General features: G+C 47.9%; 1 protein-coding gene across 1 annotated transcript in view; it reads left to right on the forward strand.

Moving 5' to 3' along the window:
- Positions 1–11,003: 11,003 nt before the first annotated feature.
- Positions 11,004–17,570, forward strand: part of LOC311128429 (matrix metalloproteinase-17-like) — a gene marked incomplete at its 3' end in the record, with an annotated part of 41,470 nt that continues 34,903 nt past the window's right edge. The window contains exons 1-2 of the mRNA XM_084160563.1: positions 11,004–11,058; positions 13,009–13,144. Coding sequence (XP_084016689.1) covers positions 11,019–11,058; positions 13,009–13,144 — 176 coding nt within the window. The 5' untranslated portion in view covers positions 11,004–11,018. The remainder of the gene's footprint in view (positions 11,059–13,008; positions 13,145–17,570) is intronic.

Consider the following 17,570-nt stretch of genomic DNA (forward strand, 5'->3'; position numbering starts at 1 on the left):
GGGGTCAAATAAAATACTTATTTCCCTCATTAAAATGCAAATCGATTTATAACATTTTTTACATACGTTTTTCTGGATTTTGTTGTTGTTATTCTGTCTCTCACTGTTCAAATAAACCTACCATTAAAATTATAGACTGATAATTTCTTTGTCAGTGAGCAAACGTACAAAATCAGCAGGGGATCAAATACTTTTTTCCCTCACTGTACATATATTGTCACGATCGTTGACAGATGAAGCGGACCAAGGCGCAGCAAACGATACGTGAAGTCCTAGTTTACAACACAAACCTTTCGGAACAAGATCCCACAAAATACTAGTGCCAAACAGGCTGCCTAAGTATGGTCCCCAATCAGAGACAACGAGCTACAGCTGTCTCTGATTGGGACCCACCCTGGCCAACATAGATCTAAACGATCTAGAACCAAAAACAAAGAAAACTAAACATAGAAAATCCACACCCTGGCTCAACATTTAAGAGTCCCCAGAGCCAGGGCATGACATATATGGACAAGCAATGACAGAGCGTCATGGACTAAGATACAGTACAATGTAATAGAATAGAATACAGTATATACATATGAGATGAGTAGTGCAAGATATGTAAACATTATTAAAGTGACTAGTGTTCCATTTCTTAAAGTGGCCAGTGATTTCAATAGGCAGCAGCAGCCTCTAATGTGCTAGTGATGGCTATTTAACAGTCTGATGGCCTTGAGATAGACGCTGTTTTTCATTCTCTCGGTCCCACCTTTGATGCACCTGTACTGATCTCGCCTTCTGGATGAAAGCGGGGTGAGCAGGCAGTGGCTCGGGTGGTTGATGTCCTTGATGATCTTTTTGGCCTTCCTGTGACATCGGGTGCTGTAGGTGTCTTGGAGGGCGGGTAGTTTGCCCCCGGTAATGCGTTCGGCAGACCGCACTACTCTCTGGAGAGCCCTGCGGTTGCGGGTGGTGCAGTTGCCCTACCAGGTGGTGATACAGCCCGACAGGATGCTCTAAATTGTGCATTTGTAAAAGTTGGTGAGGGTTTTAGGTGCCAAGCCAAATTTCTTCAGCCTCCTGAGGTTGAAGAGGCTCTGTTGCGCCTTCTTCACCACACTATCTGCGTGGGTGGACGATTTCAGTTTGTCAATGATGTGTACACCAAGGAACTTGAAGCTTTCCACCTTCTCCACTGTGGTCCCGTCGATGTGGATAGGGGGGTGCACTCTGCTGTTTCCTGAAGTCCACGATCATCTCATTTGTTTTGTTGACGTTGAGTGAGAGGTTATTTTCCTGGCACCACACTCCCAGAGCCCTCACCTCCTCCCTGTAGGTGGTCTCGTCATTGTTGGTAATCAAGCCTACTACTGTTGTGTCGTCTTCAAACTTGATGATTGAGTTGGAGGCGTGCTTGGCCACGCAGTCATGGGTGAACAGGGAGTACAGGAGGGGGCTGAGCACGCACCCTTGTGGGGCCCCAGTTTTGAGGATCAGCGAAGTGGAGATGTTGTTTCCTACCTTCACCACGTGGGGGCGGCCCGTCAGGAAGTCCAGGACCCAGTTGCACAGGGCAGGGTTCAGACCCAGGGCCTCATGCTTAATGATGAGCTTGGAGGGTACTATGGAGTTGAGCTATAGTCAATGAACAGCATTCTTACATAGGTATTCTCTTGTCCAGATTGGATAGGGCAGTGTGCAGTGTGATGGCGATTGCATCGTCTTTGGATCTATTGGGGCGGTAAGCAAATTGAAGTGGGTCTAGGGTGACAGGTAAGGTAGAGCTGATATGATCCTTGACTAGTCTCTCAAAGCACTTCATGATGACAGAGGTGAGTGCTACAGGGCGATAGTCATTTAGTTCAGTTACCTTTTCTTTCTTGGGTACAGGAACAATGGTGGCCATCTTGAAGCATGTGGGAACAGCAGACTGGGAAAGGGAGAGATTGAATATGTCCGTAAACATACCAGCCAGCTGGTCTGCGCATGCTCTGAGGACGCGGCTAGGGATGCTGTCTGGGCCGGCAGCCTTGCGGGGGTTAACATGCTTAAATGTCTTACTCACGTCGGCCACGGAGAAGGAGAGGCCACAGTCGTGGGTAGTGGGCCTCGTCGGTGGCACTCTGTTATCCTCAAAGCGGACGAAGAAGGTGTTTAGCTTGTCTGGAAGTGAGACGTCGGTGTCGGCGACGTGGCTGGTTTTCCTTTTGTAGTCAGTGATTGTCTGTAGACCCTGCCACAGATGTCTCATGTCTGAGCCGTTGAATTGCGACTCCACTTTGTCTCTATACTGATGTTTTTGTCATGAGCCCTCTCACTCCACCGGGTTACCACCTTAATTTGTTTCCACTATCTTCCACTTTGCTCACCACTCTCTCTCTACTCAGCCTAACTAGCTCCACCTGTCCCTGCTCTGCTCGGCTCTAATTACTCTGCCAGCTGCGCTGCATTACCCACTAACCTCTCCCAGTATTTAAAGTCCTGTCTTTCAGCTCTCCTTTGTCAGATCGTCTGCAAAGCTCACACCCGGAACCTGTTTGCTCGCGCTTCTGGCTCACCCTTGTTTTGTGACCCCGGACCTGCCTGATTCTTGGATACTCTTCTGCCCCAGGAAAACCAGACCTGCTTTCTGCCATTACGACTCCTGACTACTCTTCGACCCCGGTAACTCTGACCAGCCTTCTGCCTTGCTACAACGTGTTTGGATTTCCCTTGAACTGTACTTCTGCCTTGTTTCATCCGCCCCGTTGTGTCTGTGTTTCCTCCCCCCCAGGACTTCTGGACCACCAACCACCGGCGTCATCGGACGCATCGCTGCCACTGGGGGGGGGCACAGACCCAGCACATTGGACGGAATAACCCCTGGAGCCTTCACTCACTCCCTACTTCCCTTTTCCCTTAAGTTTAATAAACTTTCTGGTGTGACGCAATTGTGGTCCTCTTGTCGTCTGTCTGAACCGTGACAGTACGATCTGACCATTATGGACTCAGCGCACACTTCCCCCGACATGGAAACCGAAGAACCTGAGCAACCCACCGCCATGCTACGCCTGGAACACACTGAGAGAGAGCTAGGCCGCATGAGCGGCGACATCACCTCTCTGCTTCAGGTCGGCCACCAACAGCATCAGCAGTTCCAGCAGCACCAGCAGCAGTCCCAGCAGCAGCAACAACAACTCGCCATGATCATCCAACTCCTCACCAACCTTACCCCAGCCAGTCTGCCCACCAGCCCTGCCTCCGAGTTACCTGCCCCGGTCATTGCAGCCGCTGCCCCGGAACCCAAGATTGGAAACCCCGAGCGGTTCAACGGCGATTCTACCCAGGTCCGGCCATTCCTGACTAGCTGCCGACTTCAGTTCTCCTTGCAGCCAAGGACCTTCGCCACGGAGGGGGCTAAGGTCGGGTATGCCATCACTCACCTGACGGGCCGAGCTCGACTCTGGGGAACAGCAGAGTTCGAACGTCAAACCCCCGCATGTGCAACCTTCGACCTGTTTGCTGAGGAGATGCTGAAGGTGTTTGACCTGGATTCACCAACCGCAGAGGCGTCTCGTGAACTGTTCAGTATTCGACAAGGCAGACGTACAGTCGCAGACCATTCCATCGACTTCCGAACCCTGGCAAGACGAAGTTCTTGGAACACACCATCGTTGGTGGACGCGTTCTTCCATAGCTTGGCTGACTATATCAAGGACGAGTTGGTCTCCCATGAACTGCCTTCCACTCTTGATGAAGCCATCGCACTGACTGTCCGGATCGACAGAAGGATACAGACCCGTCGTCGTGAGAGGGGGCGCCAAGGTCCACCAACTACCGGCATTCGGAGAGATCCGACTGGGCTCCTGTCAGCTACTGCCACTCACCCAAGTCAGCTTGATCAGTCTGAGCCTATGGAGATTGGGCGAGCCTCTCTCACTCCTGCAGAGCGCCAGCGCCGCTTCACCTCAAACCTCTGCCTCTATTGTGGAGGTGATGGACATCGTGTGGTAACCTGCCCTTTAAAAGCCGAAGCTCACCGGGCATAGGGGGAGTCCGGTTGAGCTCAATGACCATCCAGTCCTCCGACCGCAAACCCCTGCTGCAAGTTCACCTCCGCCTCTCTGACTCAACTCACACCCTGGCTGCTCTGGTGGATTCTGGCGCCGAAGCCAACATAATGGACATCAAGCTGGCACGCCAACTGGGACTGGAGAACCTCCGTTTGACACCTCCTATTCCTGCCCGGGCACTGGACGGACACTTACTCGGATCGGTCACTCATGTCACGGCCCCGGTCTTGATGGGTCTGTCCGGAAACCATCAAGAAACTATCCAGTTTCACCTGCTTCCCTCTCCAGGCCAACCCCTCATCCTGGGTTACCCATGGCTCCGCCGGCACAACCCTCAGCTCGACTGGGTGACCGGGGTGATCAGGGAGTGGGGAGAGGACTGCCACCGAACCTGCCTGCTTGCTGCCGCACTACCCCCTCGGCCAGTACCTACTAACTCCGCTCCTGACCTCTCCCATGTCCCAGAATGCTACCATGGTCTCAGAGAAGTGTTTAACAAAGCAAGAGCCACATCTCTGCCCCCTCACCGACCGTACGACTGTGCCATCGACCTCCTCCCTGGAACAGCCCCTCCAAGGGGTCGTCTTTATTCGTTGTCTGCTCCTGAAAGAAAGTCCATGGAGGATTACATCAATGACTCTCTGTCCACAGGATTGATCCGTTCATCTTCATCTCCGGCTGGTGCTGGCTTCTTCTTTGTGGGGAAGAGGGACGGATCTCTTCGCCCCTGCATCGACTACAGGGGACTCAACGACATCACAGTGAAAAACCGTTACCCTCTCCCTCTGCTCACCTCTGCTTTTGAGTTGCTCCAGGGAGCCACTGTTTTTACCAAGTTGGATCTCAGAAACGCTTACCACCTAGTGCGGATCCGGGAGGGAGATGAATGGAAGACCGCATTCAATACACCAACAGGCCACTACGAGTATCTGGTTATGCCTTTTGGCCTCACCAATGCTCCTGCTGTGTTCCAGGCTCTAGTGAATGATGTACTGCGGGACATGTTAAACAAGTTTGTCTTCGTTTACCTGGATGACATCTTAATCTACTCCAGAAACCTGTCTGAACACACCCGCCATGTCCAGCAAGTCCTTCATCGTCTTCTGGAGAATTCCCTCTACGCCAAGGCAGAGAAATGTGAGTTTCACGTCAAGACAGTGGCCTTCCTGGGGTACATAGTGGCAGAGGGAAGTATCCAAATGGATCCTGCCAAAGTATCAGCAGTCACTTCATGGCCAGTTCCGGAGAACAGAAAGAAGCTGCAACAGTTTCTGGGGTTTGCTAACTTCTATAGAAAGTTTATCCGGAACTACAGTACCGTTGCTGCCCCTCTCACTGCTCTAACCAGCACCAAGCAACCCTTCACCTGGACCCCAGCAGCCGACAAGGCCTTCAGTACCCTCAAGGTAAGGTTCACCTCCGCTCCCATCCTCCAGATGCCTGATGTGGACCGGCAATTCATTGTGGAGGTGGACGCCTCGGATGTGGGAGTTGGTGCTGTGATTTCTCAGTGGGCTGCGGAGGATAGGAAGCTCCATCCCTGTGCCTTTTTCTCACGTCGGTTGTCCCCCTCTGAGTGCAATTACGACATAGGGAACCGAGAGCTGCTGGCTGTGAAGCTTGCCTTGGAGGAGTGGCGTCACTGGCTGGAGGGGTCCACCATTCCATTTCTCGTTTGGACCGATCATAAGAACTTGGAGTACATCCGCACGGCCAAACGGTTGAACTCCAGGCAGTCCCGCTGGGCCCTGTTCTTCACCAGGTTTAATTTCACTCTGTCATACCGGCCTGGATCACGCAACACCAAGCCAGACGCCCTCTCCCGTCAATTCCAGAAGGATGACAACCCCTCCAAGGATCCTGTGTCGATTCTGCCAAGTCCCTGCATCGTAGCAGCTCTGACCTGGGCTGTTGAGGAACAGGTGCTGGAAGCTCTCCGTAACCAGCCCGGTCCCAGCACTTGCCCAGCTGACCGCCTTTTTGTCCCCGAAAACCTGAGGTCCCAGGTCGTTCAGTGGGGACATGACTCCCGCCTAGCTTGTCACCCTGGCTCCACCCGCACTTACAACCTGCTCGCCCAGAGGTTCTGGTGGCCCTCTCTGAGAAAGGATGTACGGGAATTCGTCCAAGCCTGCCCCATCTGCAACCAACACAAGTCGTCCTGCCAGCCCCCAGCCGGATTGCTGCAGCCCCTGCCTGTGCCCAGACGTCCCTGGTCTCACATCGCCCTTGACTTTGTCACGGGGCTGCCCCCTTCAAGTGGCATGACCGTCATTCTCACCATAGTTGACCGATTCAGCAAGATGGCACACTTCATTCCCCTCCCCAAGCTCCCAACCGCCAAGGAGACCGCCCAGGTGGTCCTGGAACACGTCTTCCGGATCCACGGACTGCCAAAGGATGTAGTTTCTGACCGTGGTCCACAATTCTCCTCCGCTTTTTGGAAGGAGTTCTGTCACCTGCTGGGAGCCACAGTCAGTCTGACTTCCGGATTCCATCCCCAATCCAATGGGCAGTCAGAGCGGGCAAATCAGGAGCTCGAGAAGGCACTGCGATGCATGACTTCACGCAACCCCCACTCCTGGTCGCAGCAATTGACATGGGTGGAGTACGCACACAATTCTCTGACCTGCTCTGCCATCGGTATGTCCCCTTTCCAATGTGTTTATGGTTACCAGCCTCCTCTATTTGCCAGCCAGGAAGGGGAGGTTACTTGCCCATCTGCACTTGCTTTTGCCCGTCGATGTCGCCGCACCTGGTCACAAGCCCGAGCCACACTTCTCAGATCCGTTGCCAGCTACACTACCGGGGCCAACCGTCGGAGAATCCCTGCTCCCACCTACCATGTTGGTCAAAGGGTGTGGTTGTCGTCAAGGAACCTGCCACTCAGGGTGGAGTCGCAAAAGCTGGCACCTCGGTTCATTGGCCCATTCCCTATCATAAGAGTGATTAGCCCAACTGCTGTCCGGCTCCAACTGCCTAATTCCATGAGGGTGCACCCCACTTTCCATGTGTCTAAGATTAAGCCCATTCATGAGAGTCCGCTGGTCCCTGCTGCGCCTTGTCCTCCTCCTCCACAGCTCGTCGATGGTGGTCTGGTTTACACCGTCCGCCGCCTGCTTCGGTCCAGACGGAGGGGTAGGGGTCTCCAGTACCTCATTGACTGGGAGGGCTATGGACCTGAGGAAAGGACCTGGGTGCCAGCTAGTCGGATTGTGGATAGGACTCTCATCACCGCCTTCCACCAACGGCATCCTGATCAACCTGCAATCCGTAGGGGCCGCCCCAGAGGGATCCCTAACCGTCCTGCCCGCTCGGCTTCCTGTCCTGTGCCTGATCCTGTCTCGGGACCTGTCCCATCTCCCGACCACGGCCCTCCGGCTTCCTCCGAGGATGAGGACGTTCGCTCGGACCGTTCGGAGGAGTTCTAGCCCTCCTCCGGCTCCCCTCCTCCCGCCCGGCGTGGTGTTGCTCTTGGGACTTCTGGGGCCGTCCCTTGGGGGGGGGGTTCTGTCATGAGCCCTCTCACTCCACCGGGTTACCACCTTAATTTGTTTCCACTATCTTCCACTTTGCTCACCACTCTCTCTCTACTCAGCCTAACTAGCTCCACCTGTCCCTGCTCTGCTCGGCTCTAATTACTCTGCCAGCTGCGCTGCATTACCCACTAACCTCTCCCAGTATTTAAAGTCCTGTCTTTCAGCTCTCCTTTGTCAGATCGTCTGCAAAGCTCACACCCGGAACCTGTTTGCTCGCGCTTCTGGCTCACCCTTGTTTTGTGACCCCGGACCTGCCTGATTCTTGGATACTCTTCTGCCCCAGGAAAACCAGACCTGCTTTCTGCCATTACGACTCCTGACTACTCTTCGACCCCGGTAACTCTGACCAGCCTTCTGCCTTGCTACAACGTGTTTGGATTTCCCTTGAACTGTACTTCTGCCTTGTTTCATCCGCCCCGTTGTGTCTGTGTTTCCTCCCCCCCAGGACTTCTGGACCACCAACCACCGGCGTCATCGGACGCATCGCTGCCACTGGGGGGGGGCACAGACCCAGCACATTGGACGGAATAACCCCTGGAGCCTTCACTCACTCCCTACTTCCCTTTTCCCTTAAGTTTAATAAACTTTCTGGTGTGACGCAATTGTGGTCCTCTTGTCGTCTGTCTGAACCGTGACAGTTTTACCAGTTTAATTGCCTTGCGGAGTGAGTAGCTACACTGTTTGTATTCTGCCATATTCCCAGTCACCTTGCCATAGTTAAATGCGGTGAATCGCACTTTCAGTTTTGCGCGAATGCTGCCATCTATCCACGGTTTCTGGTTAGGGTAGGTTTTAATAGTCACAGTGGGCACAACATCACCTATACAGTTGTTTATACAAATATACATTTTCACAAAGTCTGCTGCTTCAGTTTTTATGATGGCAATTTGCATATACTCCAGAATGTTATGAAGAGTGATCAGATGAATTGCAATTAATTGCAAAGTCACTCTTTGCCATGAAAATGAACTTAATCCCCAAAAAACATTTCCTCTGAATTTCAACCCTGCCACAAAAGGACCAGCTGACATCATGTCAGTGATTCTTTCGTTAACACAGGTGAGAGTGTTGACGAGGACAAGGCTGGAGATCACTCTGTCTTGCTGATTGAGTTAGAATAACAGACTGGAAGCTTTAAAATGAGAGTGGTACTTGGAATCATTGTTCTTCCTCTGTTAACCATGGTTACCTGCAAGGAAACACGTGCCGTCATCATTGATTTGCACAAAAAGGGCTTCACAGGCAAGGATATTGCTGCTAGGTAGATTGCACCTAAATCAACCATTTATCGGATCATCAAGAACTTCAAGGAGAGAGGTTCAATTGTTGTGAAGAAGGCTTCAGGGCACCCAAGAAAGCCCAGCAAGCACCAGGACCGTCTCCTAAAGTTGATTCAGCTGCGGGATTGGGGCACCACCAGTGCAGAGCTTGCTCAGGAATGGCAGCAGGCAGGTGTGAGTGCATCTGCATGCAGAGTGAGGCAAAGACTTTTGGAGGATGGCCTGGTGTCAAGAAGGGCAGCGAGGAAGCCACTTCTTTCCAGGAAAAACATCAGGGACAGACTGATATTCTGCAAAAGGTACAGGGATTGGACTTCTGAGGACTGAGGTAAAGTCATTTTCTCTGATGAATCCCCTTTCCGATTGTTTGCGGCATCCGGAAAAAAAGCTTGTCTGGAGAAGACAAGGTGAGCGCTACCATCAGTCCTGAGTCATGCCAACAGTAAAGCATCCTGAGACCATTCATGTGTGGGGTTGCTTCTCAGCCAAGGGAGTGGGCTCCCTCACAATTTGTCCTAAGAACACAGCCATGAATAAAGAATGGTACCAACACATCCTCCAAGAGCAATTTCTCCCAACCATCCAAGAACAGTTTGGTGACAAACAATGCCTTTTCCAGCATGATGGAGCACCTTGCCATAAGGCAAAAGTGATAACTAAGTGGCTCGGGGAACAAAACATCGACATTTTGGGTCCATGGCCAGGAAACTCCCCAGACCTTAAACCCATTGAGAACTTGTGGTCAATCCTCAAGAGGCGGGTGGACAAACAAAAACCCACAAATTCGGACAAACTCCAACCATTGATCATGCAAGAATGGGCTGCCATCAGTCAGGATGTGGCCCAGAAGTTAATTGACAGCATGCCAGGGCGGATTGCAGAGGTCTTGAGAAAGAAGGGCCAACACTGCAAATATTGAGTCTTTGCATAATCGTAATGTAATTGTCATTAAAAGCCTTTGACACTTATGGAATGGTTGTAATTATACTTCAGTATACAATAGTAACATCTGACAAAAATATCTAAAAACACTGAAGCAGCAAACTTTGTGAAGACCAATACCTGTGTCATTCTCAAAACTTTTGACCATGACTGTACACTTCCTGATAACCTCAGTCACCGTTTCAGTATATTAGTCTAAATTATTTTCGCAAGCTACCCGGAACATATCCCAGTCCACGTGATCAAAACAATCTTGAAGCATGGATTCCGATTGGTCAGACCAGTGTTGAATAGTCCTTAGCACGGGTACTTCCTGTTTGAGTTTCTGCCTATAGGAAGGGAGGAGCAAAATGGAGTCGTGGTCAGATTTGCCGAAAGGAGGGCGGGGAGGGCCTTATAACCATCCCGGAAGTTCGAATAGCAATGGTTGAGGATTTTAGCAGCGCGTGTTCAACAGTCGATATGTTGATAGAACTTCGGCAGCCTAGTCCTCAAATTTGCTTTGTTAAAATCCCCGGCTACAGTAAATGCAGCCTCAGGATATGTGGTTTCCAGTTTGCATAAAGTCCAGTGAAGTTCTTTGAGGGCCGTCGTGGTATCGGCTTGAGGGGGGATATACATGGCCGTGACTATAACCGAAGAAAATTCTCTTGGGAGATAATACTGTCGGCATTTGATTGTGAGGTATTCTAGGTCGGGTGAACAGAAGCACTTTAGTTCCTGTATGTTACTACAATTACACCTTGAGTCGTTAATCATGAAACGCACACCTCCGCCCTTCTGCTTCCCGGAGAGATATTTATTCATTTATTCCTGTCTGCGCGATGACCTGAGAACCCATCTGGCTGGACCGATATCGAGAGAATATCCTCATCAGTTTTCCCACGAATTGCATTTTGGCAAATGTTTGAAAATGATGTTTTATTGGCCGCTTCATTACAGGAGTGGAATGTTCTGTTAAGATGAATGATCATAATTAAAATGTGATTTCTGTCATTCTGAGCACCGTAGGTGGATGGCAACACACATATATAAACACATTCTAACAAACACCAACTGCATTCATACACACATTCACAGTAGTAAGGAATGACCGGAAGGCCTTTAACACTTCCTGTTGTCTCTTCCAGGATTGGCTGAGTAAGTATGGGTACCTCCCACCCCCTGACCCGGTGACTGGACAGCTCCAGACCAAGGAGGCCCTGACCAAAGCCATCAAAGCCATGCAGAAGTTTGGAGGACTGGAGGAGACTGGGGTGCTAGGTGTGTATATATGTGTGTGTGTGTGTGTGTGTGTGTGTGTGTGTGTGTGTGTGTGTGTGTGTGTGTGTGTGTGTGTGTGTGTGTGTGTGTGTGTGTGTGTGTGTGTGTGTGTGCTAGGCTTGGGCGATATATCATTTGAAATACCACCAGTATTTATAGTTATAAGCAGTGGCGTATGAATGTCACTGCTGTATGAATGTCACTGCTGTAACCAAGAAGCTTGATCTTGACATGAGCAGGATATAACTTATTTGACACATCCTAGATTTCTTATAGTTATACTTAACTTATAGTTATAAGTAGTGGACAAGGAGGTGACTGAAAATGTTGTTGTGTTGTTTGATGCAGGAAACGACTTTACAAAATAAAAACATTATTATTCCCATACCATTATTACAGAGAATCAGACAATTTATACTACCCTCTGCCTTATTCAAGCCTGTCTCAAAATACAACATTGCCGCTTTTCAAATCACTCCCCTATTGCACACTTGGCTACATGCAGTTCTCGCTTTGATCTCAAAACAATCATCTAATCACGACCAAACGCATCTACTCATGCTGTAAACACAGTCCAGCCTCAAAGTAAATGGCACAGATCCATATATGGCAATGGTCTATTTGCATATAGGCCTACTGCAGCTCTGATTGGTTATGCCGCACCGGTTTGTGTAGAGTACAGGCTGAGTAGTGCATGTCAATGCAATAGAATCCTACTCCGATGCGTTCTGCCTACAACAAAATCTCTTGCACAGTTCGTTTTGTTTTGGTATGTTGCATTGAAAGTGGCTAATATTGCGTTGATTCGATCACAATTGCCACAGTCAAGGGAAACGTTGATAGTGTTAACAGGGAAAACTCTAGAACAGTGGTCACCAACCTTTTCTGAGTCAAGATCACTTTGAGTCTACCGCTCAGATTGTTTTTTAACATTACTTAAAAAACGTAAGCCTATGCAACATTAACCAATTCAAAACAGTACTGTAGCAATGAGGTTTGTGCAGTAAGCTATAGGCCCAATACATTATCACCGCATATTGGCTTTGCTTGAATTGCCCTGCCAATGCATTGTTGTTCAGGCCATTTTTTAAAGTTATATTTCAAAATTTGAGGTAGGCTATATGATCACACTGGTAATAGATCCGTTGTTGTATTACTTGTGAAGCACAGCTGAGTGAGCATACATTAAAAAATTTATTTTTATTTTACTGGGCTGATGGTGCCTGCATCTGATGGTCAGTCTCAGCGGAGGGAGATAGCAGCAGACTGAGGGTCCGCCTCTCAACATCCCTCCGCTCTCCCTTTCCTCCACTGACACTGACCAAAAAGGAACACCGTCTTCCAGATGATGGCGAAACTCGAGTCGCACCGCATTATTTCTGCCTCATGCACAAATTCATGTTGTTACTCCTATGAACAGAGAAAATAAAATATTCCTCAACATTAAAAAAGACCCAAGCCGCTAATAATAACAACAACGCAAGCCTATAGACACATACCTACTCATTAATTACTGCTGCAGTGCTTGTTGTAGTGCTGAGTGGAAATAGGAAGAACACGCATTTTATTGCTTATAAAAGTGTTGAATACGAAGTGTTGACAGTGTTGAGTAAGAACTTAAACATGAACTCACTCATAAAAACAGCATCTCCTTGCTGTATTCGTTGACAGTCTCTCTCTAGTCATGGTTTTAAACGTATTGAAATCTCACGATCGACCGGTTGGTGACCACTGCTCTAGAAAGTTGGGTGAAGTTCAATCTCGTGCTTCTCTCTGTGGGCTGATATTTCTGCCAACCCTAGTGTGTGCGTGTGCGTGTTGCACACACTGTCTTTGCCTTTGTCTTGTTTTCGTTCTGCTAAAACAATATAATAATTGTAATGGATGGACATGCTCACTAGTTTACAACTCTATATAAATGTGTACATCTGTTTCTGTTCCCCTGCTCAGACCAAGCCACCCTGGGCCTGATGAAGACCCCAAGGTGTTCTCTCCCGGACCTGTCTGAGACGGAGGTTGCGGTGGGCCGCAGGAGACGAGCTCTGGTCGCCCAGAACAAGTGGAGCAAGAGACACCTCTCCTGGAGGTGCAGTACCACTACAATAGACTAAACACACCTGAGACAACATCAGTCTGTGCTATCAATGTGAAGCTGACTGGGGATGGAGATGTAGGGTGGACATGGTATGGTAGAGAGTATGGTACCAGGGATGGTATAGAACACGTAGATACCTGCTTTGCATACAGATGTAGGATCTTAGTTTGATCACTCGTTTGTTTCTGAGAATTTCCCTGCACAGCAGGAAATGCAAACTTGTAGTGTATTCAAGGTTTTAAAAGGCTTCTAAAGTCTGTAATTTACACTTTAAAATGTCAGATTTGATTTGCAAAAAAAAATCTATTAATTATAATCTACATAATAATTCACATTTCCTGTTGCTGCAGGATTATTTTCCTGCTGTAGCAAACTGGCTCAAGATCCTACATCTGTAATACAGTCTAGTCCATGGCTGATGATGCACATGATTTTGAGGTCAGGGTCATGGGAAGGGGAGGGTGATACCATTACTAGATTGCCTGTGGTAATGGACGACTGGACAGTTAATTAGCCAATGAGTTGGGTCATAGGGTCATGGAAGGGGTCATAGACAGAGCCATATGGGGGATTATTTGAAAGTTAATGGCTAGGCTACTCTGCCCTACCAAGCAAAAAGGCAGTAACTGCTCATAGCGTGGAATTGAGAAAAATTCCTTTTTTTTTTACCTTGGTTTCACAGTAACCTTATGCAGTTACTGCTAACATGACCCCCATTTACTTGAGCTGCTGGAAGCTGGTTTGTGTCAGAATGTGTGTGTGTGTGTGTGTGTGTGTGTGTGTGTGTGTGTGTGTGTGTGTGTGTGTGTGTGTGTGTGTGTGTGTGTGTGTGTGTGTGTGTATGTGTGTGTGTGCGCATTAGAGAGCTGAGAGAGATGGATGGTAATGTTGCTGACAGCTACATGCCTTTATCCTCTCTCACGCGCACACACACACACACTCTCTCTCTCTCTCTCCCTCTCTCACCTGCGTTCTAGTGCCAATCATATGCCTTGCTCCTGTCTGCTTTCTGCTGATCTCCTCTCACCTCTACTGTCTGTCTGTCGAGACCAGGGAGAATGTGTTTGTAGATACACTAGTACTGATCTGTACAAGAGTCCTAAGAGCACTGTGCTCACTGGATGGAGAGCTGGAGTTTTCTTTCCCACGTTTGTTGGTTTGGGCTGTAGAGCTCAGAGACGAAGTAGAGCTTTTCTATGCAGGTTTTGCGTTGAAAAGTAGCACCCATTGATTATCTGTTGACTTAAATCCAGTCTGGCCTCGCTGCAGAGTGCAAATGAAAGCATCCCAGAAAATATATTGAATCCATGTTCCCTTCAGTCATCTATAGTCAACATGAGTTGTTTAAACAACAGGAGGTGAAGTCAGTTCTACTCTCCTCTCTCAGTCACAGACTAGCCTCGGGGTCTACTAGCCCCAGTAGGAGTAAGGTCAGGAGTCAAATGTTTTAACAAGGTTCCTTAATGGTTTGTTTGAGAGCGCTGGAAATAAGGGTCTGGAGTAGAGCAGAGGGTCATGGGGCAGTGGCTTGGCTGGGAGTGTAGTGGCCAGTAATGTTTGATATGTGTATGATATACAGTATATTATATATACATCACATGCAAATCGTAATAAGACTAAGCAATTAGCCGATTAAAAAGTTTATCTGACTCCATAAAGATGATTAAAATAAACAAGTAAGCATTAGGCAATAAGTTGACTTTGACTAGCAAAAATTGTTCTGAGAATTGTCGATATCGTAGGCTAGATATTTAACAAGCATTACAAGGCATTATTCTGAGCATATAGATCCTACGGTTAACTTGCAGGACAAAGCATGAACAAAGAGATGCTTACTTAGAAGCCTAGGAAATTAGAATCGATCATGCAACCTTCCTCCATGCACTGGATACAGGATAAGAGAGAGAACAAAGGCTTTTAATTACATTTATGAAGGTGTAACCTTTCAACCCAAAACCAACCACCATTGACAAATCAAACGATACCAAGTTTACAGTAACCTTAACACTCCCAAGCCCAATCTCCACAGGGTGTCACAGCATTTAAAGGCTTGTGTGAGGGATGAGACCTATGTCAATTAGACAAAATTCCTGAGAGGACAATAAAACCTATTTTTACATTTTACGTCATTTAGCAGACGCTCTTATCCAGAGCGACTTACAGTTAGTGAGTGCATACATTATTATTATTATTTTTAATTATTTTTTTTATACTGGCCCCCCGTGGGAATCGAACCCACAACCCTGGCGTTGCAAACGCCATGCTCTAACAACTGAGCTACCTCCCTGCCAGCCATTCCCTCCCCTACCCTGGACGACACTGGGCCAATTGTGATTTGATAGTAATTTAGAGTTCCCACTTTACAGATACAAGTTACCACAGAGATCATACATCCATATAAAGTGGGGGGGGAAAGTATTTAGTCAGCCACCAATTGTGCAAGTTCTCCCACTTAAAAAGATGAGAGAGGCCTGTAATTTTCATCATATGTACACGTCAACTATGACAGACAAATTGAGAAAAAAAAATCCAGAAAATCACATTGTAGGATTTTAAATTAATTTATTTGCAAATTATGGTGGAAAATAAGTATTGGTCACCTACAAACAAGCAAGATTTCTGGCTCTCACAGACCTGTAACTTCTTCTTTAAGAGGCTCCTCTGTCCTCCACTCGTTACCTGTATTAATGGCACCTGTTTGAACTTGTTATCAGTATAAAAGACACCTGTCCACAACCTCAAACAGTCACACTCCAAACTCCACTATGGCCAAGACCAAAGAGCTGTCAAAGGACACCAGAAACAAAATTGTAGACCTGCACCAGGCTGTGAAGACTGAATCTGCAATAGGTAAGCAGCTTGGTTTGAAGAAATCAACTGTGGGAGCAATTATTAGGAAATGGAAGACATACAAGACCACTGATAATCTCCCTCGATCTGGGGCTCCACGCAAGATCTCACCCCGTGGGGTCAAAATTATCACAAGAACGGTGAGCAAAAATCCCAGAACCACACGGGGGGACCTAGTGAATGACCTGCAGAGAGCTGGGACCAAAGTAACAAAGCCTACCATCAGTAACACACTACGCCGCCAGGGACTCAAATCCTGCAGTGCGAGACGTGTCCCCCTGCTTAAGCCAGTACATGTCCAGGCCCATCTGAAGTTTGCTAGAGTGCATTTGGATGATCCAGAAGAGGATTGGGAGAATGTCATATGGTCAGATGAAACCAAAATAGAACTTTTTGGTAAAAACTCAACTCGTTGTGTTTGGAGGACAAATAATGCTGAGTTGCATCCAAAGAACACCATACCTACTGTGAAGCATGGCGGTGGAAACATCATGCTTTGGGGCTGTTTTTCTGCAAAGGGACCAGGACGACTGATCCGTGTAAAGGAAAGAATGAATGGGGCCATGTATCGTGAGATTTTGAGTGAAAACCTCCTTCCATCAGCAAGGGCATTGAAGATGAAACGTGGCTGGGTCTTTCAGCATGACAATGATCCCAAACACACCGCCCGGTCAACGAAGGAGTGGCTTCGTAAGAAGCATTTCAAGGTTCTGGAGTGGCCTAGCCAGTCTCCAGATCTCAACCCCATAGAAAATCTTTGGAGGGAGTTGAAAGTCCGTGTTGCCCAGCGACAGCCCCAAAACATCACTGCTCTAGAGGAGATCTGCATGGAGGAATGGGCCAAAATACCAGCAACAGTGTGTGAAAACCTTGTGAAGACTTACAGAAAACATTTGACCTGTGTCATTGCCAACAAAGGGTATATAACAAAGTATTGAGAAACTTTTGTTATTGACCAAATACTTATTTTCCACCATAATTTGCAAATAAATTCATAAAAAATCCTACAATGTGATTTTCTGGATTTTTTTTCTCATTTTGTCTGTCATAGTTGACGTGTACCTATGATGAAAATTACAGGCCTCTCTCATCTTTTTAAGTGGGAGAACTTGCACAATTGGTGGCTGACTAAATAATTTTTTCCCCCACTGTAGATAGCATCAGAGTTATCCTTAGTGAACAAGTTTCAGATAGATACCAAACATGGTTAGTATAGTATTATTCTATCACATTTAATATTCAGTACTCTGAATACTGTAACAGAGAGATTTACATTTTGGCCCCTCAAAGGGGAAGGGCTGACTCCTTGGTCATTGTCCTTTGTTCCTGGACTATTTGCCATGCAACTCCAGGTGTCAGAGAGCACATACATTAGGGCCATGCCTACAGGAGCTGTGTGGAGAGGGACACACACAATATATATACAGTTGAAGTCAGACGTTTACATACACCTTAGCCAAATACATTTAAACTCAGTTTTTCACAATTCCTGACATTTAATCCTAGCAAAAATTCCCTGTCTTAGGTCAGTTAGGATCACCACTTTATTTTAAGAATGTGAAATGTC

This window comes from Coregonus lavaretus (assembly GCF_964263955.1).
Source record: "Coregonus lavaretus genome assembly, chromosome: 4".
NCBI classification, from domain to species: Eukaryota; Metazoa; Chordata; class Actinopteri; order Salmoniformes; family Salmonidae; genus Coregonus; species Coregonus lavaretus.